The following is a 5,000-nucleotide window of genomic DNA, read 5'->3' on the forward strand; positions in this document are numbered from 1 at the left end:
ATTTTTTTCTTCTGAGGTCTGTTCACCTGCATGATGTATGTAACTTTTCATATTCATTTGAAGTTTGATTAATATTCAGACATGTACAGTCACTCTCTTACGCCCAGTGATCCGATTAATCTGCGCTTTAAATATGTTCTTTTGAATTAATCAAGACATGACGACTAATTGATTGCTGGGCTGTGAAGAGGACCGAACAGATCATCGCCTATTTCAGGGCTTCGATTCTGTGATTAATTTACAGCATAAACAATCACTGAAGTAATGAATCGAAAGAAATCTTTAGACTTTCCTCAGCAATTTAACGCAATCTGTCGATTCTACGAATTCTTTTGCAACACATGAGTTAAAATTAGTAACGCTTGAAGATATTCTCTTCAGTTTTGTTTACGAAGAATTCGTTGTTAATTTAATGAATGTGCATTTACTTCAGAATGTAAGCTTCTTTCGTGTTGTAGTCTGTGACCAAAATCCCTCGAATGTAAACTGTTGAATGCGATGATTCAACACGTCGCATACCAACACGTTGCCAAACTTGTCCGTACAAAAGTTACACGGCCGATTTAACTCTCCATCACCGTTTCCTTTTTCTCCAAAGTTCCGCAACTTTTGCCATCAAACACTTTTACACAATTATTATTCTTGTCAGTTACAACGAACTTGTCCTTGTACCAAGCACAGTCGCTTGAATGATCTAGCCTCTTTCAACCTTTGTCTCCATACTTCAACTCAGGTTTGCCATCTAATATAAACATCTGAATTTTGCTGTTATTAAAATCCGCTACAACGATAAAAAGCTCATCCCTTGAAATAGACACACTAGTGGGATTGTGTAACTCTCCGTATCCACTTCCTCTCTTTCCATTGCTTTTCACAAAGTTCCCTGTCTGTACGTTCAACCGCTGTATTCGGTGATTGAATTCATCTGCCACCAGAATCTTGTCATCCTTTAGGAAAGTGATGTCGGCTGGTCTGTTAAACTGCCCATCCTTGTCTCCATAGGAACCAAGTTTTCGCACAAATTTTTCTGTCTCATCAAATACCAGGATACAGTGACCTTTATTATCAGCCACAGCAATAACACCTTTACTATTCACTGCAATGCCAGTTGGTCAAATTGTTTCTAAAATTGTTTTCAAAATAAGAAAACTTACAGATATTCTCCTCAGGTTTCTTCACGAATATTTGCCGGTTAATTTAATAAATATGAGTTTATTTCACAGCATATATTTCATTCCCGATAACGTCTGTAATCAAAATCCGATCATCTGGCATTGAGATAACACCCCAGGGCCCTTTGAGATTAAGTTTAGTACTTGTCTTTCCAATGAAAGTTCCTTCTAATGTAAACATCTGGATGCGATTGTTCAGCTTGTCACATACGACAATCTCGCCATACTTGTCAACACATACGCCATACGGATTATTCAGTTCTCCATCAGCGTTTCCTATTTCTCCAAACTTGTACAAAAACTGTCCTTTGCTATCAAACACTTTCACACAGTTATTGCTGGAGTCAGTTGCAATGAATTTGTCTTCGTAACAAACACAGCCGATTGGATGATCCAGTCTATCTGAGCCGCTGTCTCCAAATTTCAACACAGGTTTACCATCCATTGTAAACACCTGAATTCTGCTATTAGAATACTCCACTACAACGATAAAACGTCCATCACTTGTAACACAAACACCAATGGGATACTGTAACTCTCCGTCTCCACTTCCCTTTTTTCCAAAACTTTTCACAAAGTCCCCCGTCTGAACATTCAACTGCTGTATTCGGTGATTATATTGATCCGCCACAAGAATCTCATCATCGTTTATGAATGTGATGTCCACTGGCTGATCAAACTGCCCATCTTTATTTCCATGACAACCAAACTTTCGCCTTAACTTTCCTGTCTTTTCAAATACCAAGATACAGTGATCAAGACGATGAGCCACAACAACAACACCTTCACTGTTCACTGCAATCCCGGTTGGACCCTGCCGCACTTCTTCCTGAAAGTCTAACCTGCCTACAAAGTTTAACTCACGCGCTTTCACTGGAATCAAAACTGGACACTCGAAAAGTTTCCGTCCATTTATCTTTAATTCCATTTCATAAGTACCTGGTATTTTCGGTTCAAATTTTACCTGAAAACCCCTGCCTTCATTTTCACTCGTCACCAAACTTCTCACTTTATCTGCAGGGTCTATTTGTACTTCAAAACGATCTCTGTGCAGAGTATTTCTAATTTCTCCTTCGCTCTTTTTGGGAAAAATCAATAGCTCAGCTTCTACACCAGCTTGGATATTCCGTTTCCGTACTTTCACGGTGGATACTTCCATATCTGTTTCGCTGAATTTCATAAATCCCAGACTTAAACTCTCTGGTTCACATGTCGACACAAACTCAACAGACGATCTAACCGGAAGTGTAGGCATTTTGGTCTTGATGAGGTCTTGGACTCGTTCTTCCACATTCTTCTTGTTTTGCATTATGTCTGAGCTCGAGCTTCTCACAACCAGGTTGTTACTGAAGTCAAATGCTTGGTCGAGTTGTTTTTCCAATGAGACAACCGATGTTTTCATAGCATTTAATTTCTCAATTCGACACACGCGAGCCCCTCTCAAGGGCAGTAATGCCTTCACGCTCCAATTGGCGAAGCTTTCCCATCATCTGTTCGGCTGTTTCGGTAACCTGGCGTTTAGCAGAAGTAATATTTGCTTCCAATTCAGCTTCTGTCTTCTCAAATTCACAGATAATTCCTCTGCAGACCTCTTTCTTCTCTCTGACCAGCTGTGCCAGAGCAATGATGTTTGCTTTCTCATCATCCGCTGCTTTTTCAAGCAGAACAACATCATGGTTTTTGTGATCGGTGGCGATGCATACTGGACAAACACAGGTTTGACAACCCACACAAAAAAATTTTGATACTTCTCTCTCATGATACTTAACGGAGCAAAATGACTGCCTTTTTAACAGGGCCTCGTAGTCTGTGGCTTGAAACTGTCGCACTGGGGTGATCTTGTGTCCCTGAAACACAGTATCTCGAAACACTTCGTGAGCTTTCACACAGTCGGGGCACATAAACTTCTTGCATTCGAAGCAGTAATTGATTTCAGCGCTCTTCTTCTGGCATGTATCACAGCTGATCTCATTTCCTTCGCCACTGCGTCGAACGGCAAGAAGACTTACCAAACTGTTGTGTAGAAAACTGTTTGGCAAATTATCAAAATGCTTTCCTTCAGGGATGCGAATTTGTGCCTGACACTCGGGGCATGGATAAAGCCCTTGTTTTTGTCTCGTTAGTGCATGTCTCTTCAGGCATTCACAGCAGAATGTATGAAGACAAGCAATGGTCTTAGGCTTGGTGTAAGTGTCCAAACAAATCGAACATGTTACATGTTCTTTGAGGTTTTTAAGAAGCGACTCCATCATGAATTGCCTACTAAAATACACAAGTTTATTGTTTGTGATTCCGAGAAACTGAACTTGGGTTAGCATTCTATTTAAAGCAGCGAATCAAATCTCTTTACGATTGCGTGATTTTTGCGCAGAGGTTAACATTTTTCCATGGCAACTTTATACACCTCTTGTTTACCTTCTCTACCAGAGTAACTCGAACTGGAAGTTACTCACTGGGAATGGGATTTAGCCACTGGGAATGGGATAAACAATTATAAAATGGGAATGGGATTTCTTTTCTTCAGCGGTCTTTGCTCCAATATTTTGAAATAGAAAAGTAAAATTTCTTAGCAAAAGACCTTGCTCTCCTCAGTAGAGATCGTGAAATCAGTATTTTTCGCCCTCGAGCCCGCGGTCTAGCTACCAGGCTTAAACGGATGCATAGTTACGTTCTGTCACTTTTTCTGGTCAGCGGAAAAGTTCTGCTAGTTTGCATATGGCGGGAAGATATTGTGAAGGGAAGATAAAAATGGCTTCGCAAAAGGTTTCTCGCAAAAGGATACTACAAATCGAGTACTTCAATGCAAATAACGCCGTTATACACACCGAAAACTCTAGACTTTTGTTGGACGTAAACTGTAGTCCAAAGGAATTGGAAAAAATAGTTGTGAACAGTTGTGGAATTGAACATTCCGCTGCAAAGCGGGGTTTTTCGGACCATTCAATCGAGGTGTACTATGTGGACCATGTCGAACCAGGTAACCCGAAGAAAGCAACATTTATACTGTGAACGGATGAGACATTTGGAATGCGAGTCACGCTCGTTATTCGTTAAAGTGCTCCAGCGAGTAGCATCGTTTCAAAAAGGTACAGTAAACTTTGTGTTCGAGAGTTCATCTTCAACCTCAACAGACATGCAAATTATTGCGACTCTTCGAACTGCAAGAAAAGCACAGCCTCGGGTAAATCACCTAAAGAGTCAAAAAAGACCACTACAAGGAAAAGTAGGAGCAAGTTGCCCCAAACTCACGAGAAACTCAAGGACTTTCTTGAAAAAACAAACGATGTGAGACTGGCAGACGATGGAAAAAGCATGAAATGCTTGCTTTGTGGCAAAAATCCAAAACTGGATAAAAGTAAGAGGTCAAACAGTGGCCATGTAAAGTATTGCTGGCGTGTGCATAGGCGCTCTGTACGTGCAGAAGTCGAAGGCTCAAAGACACGGAAAATTGATGAGTTTTGGAAAAGCGACCAAGGGTAGGCACCCAACTGATGCTGATATTGTGGTCAATGTGGAAGAGAAGACAGACCTTGAAAACCTGGAAAGTGGCACTAATATGCCTGATACACCTAAAAAAGTGACTGACACAGTAAGCAGTGTGTGAGTACTTGCATCTACTTGTATCCTGGTCATTTATGTTTGAGGTTGTGTCACCATGAGAATTTGTGAAGGCTGCACTTTTTTTTACACATGCACTCTTTCCATTATAAATTATTCAAACTGGAGTCAACTTGCGTTATTGTTGATAATTCGTTAAAGTTTTGGACCATTCGCAATACTACGGTGGCCCATAGGGGAAATGACACATTTTTTTTATCGCGCGATAAA

At 40.6% G+C, this 5,000-nt stretch overlaps 2 protein-coding genes and 1 pseudogene across 2 annotated transcripts in view; all 3 read right to left on the reverse strand.

The window, feature by feature from the left end:
* The window catches only part of LOC148730146 (uncharacterized), a 1,691-nt pseudogene extending 579 nt beyond the window's left edge, over window positions 1–1,112 (reverse strand).
* The window catches only part of LOC148730145 (uncharacterized), a 4,044-nt gene extending 579 nt beyond the window's left edge, over window positions 1–3,465 (reverse strand). The window contains exon 1 of the mRNA XM_088761273.1: window positions 1–3,465. This exon is cut by the window's left edge and continues 579 nt beyond it. Within this exon, the coding sequence (XP_088617399.1) occupies window positions 1,213–2,574 (1,362 nt within the window). The 5' untranslated portion in view covers window positions 2,575–3,465 and the 3' untranslated portion in view covers window positions 1–1,212.
* Window positions 2,588–3,421, reverse strand: LOC148730147 (E3 ubiquitin-protein ligase TRIM56-like). Its single transcript, XM_088761762.1, has one exon. It carries the CDS (start codon window positions 3,419–3,421, stop codon window positions 2,588–2,590), a length of 834 nt encoding a protein of 277 aa, XP_088617888.1.
* Window positions 3,466–5,000: the final 1,535 nt, after the last annotated feature.

Source organism: Stylophora pistillata, chromosome 5 (assembly GCF_964205215.1).
Source record: "Stylophora pistillata chromosome 5, jaStyPist1.2, whole genome shotgun sequence".
NCBI lineage: Eukaryota > Metazoa > Cnidaria > Anthozoa > Scleractinia > Pocilloporidae > Stylophora > Stylophora pistillata.

Coding starts and splice junctions, on each gene's coding strand:
- LOC148730147 (XM_088761762.1), bottom strand. CDS start 3,421: ATGGAGTCGCTTCTTAAAAACCTCAAAGAACATGTAACATGTTCGATT.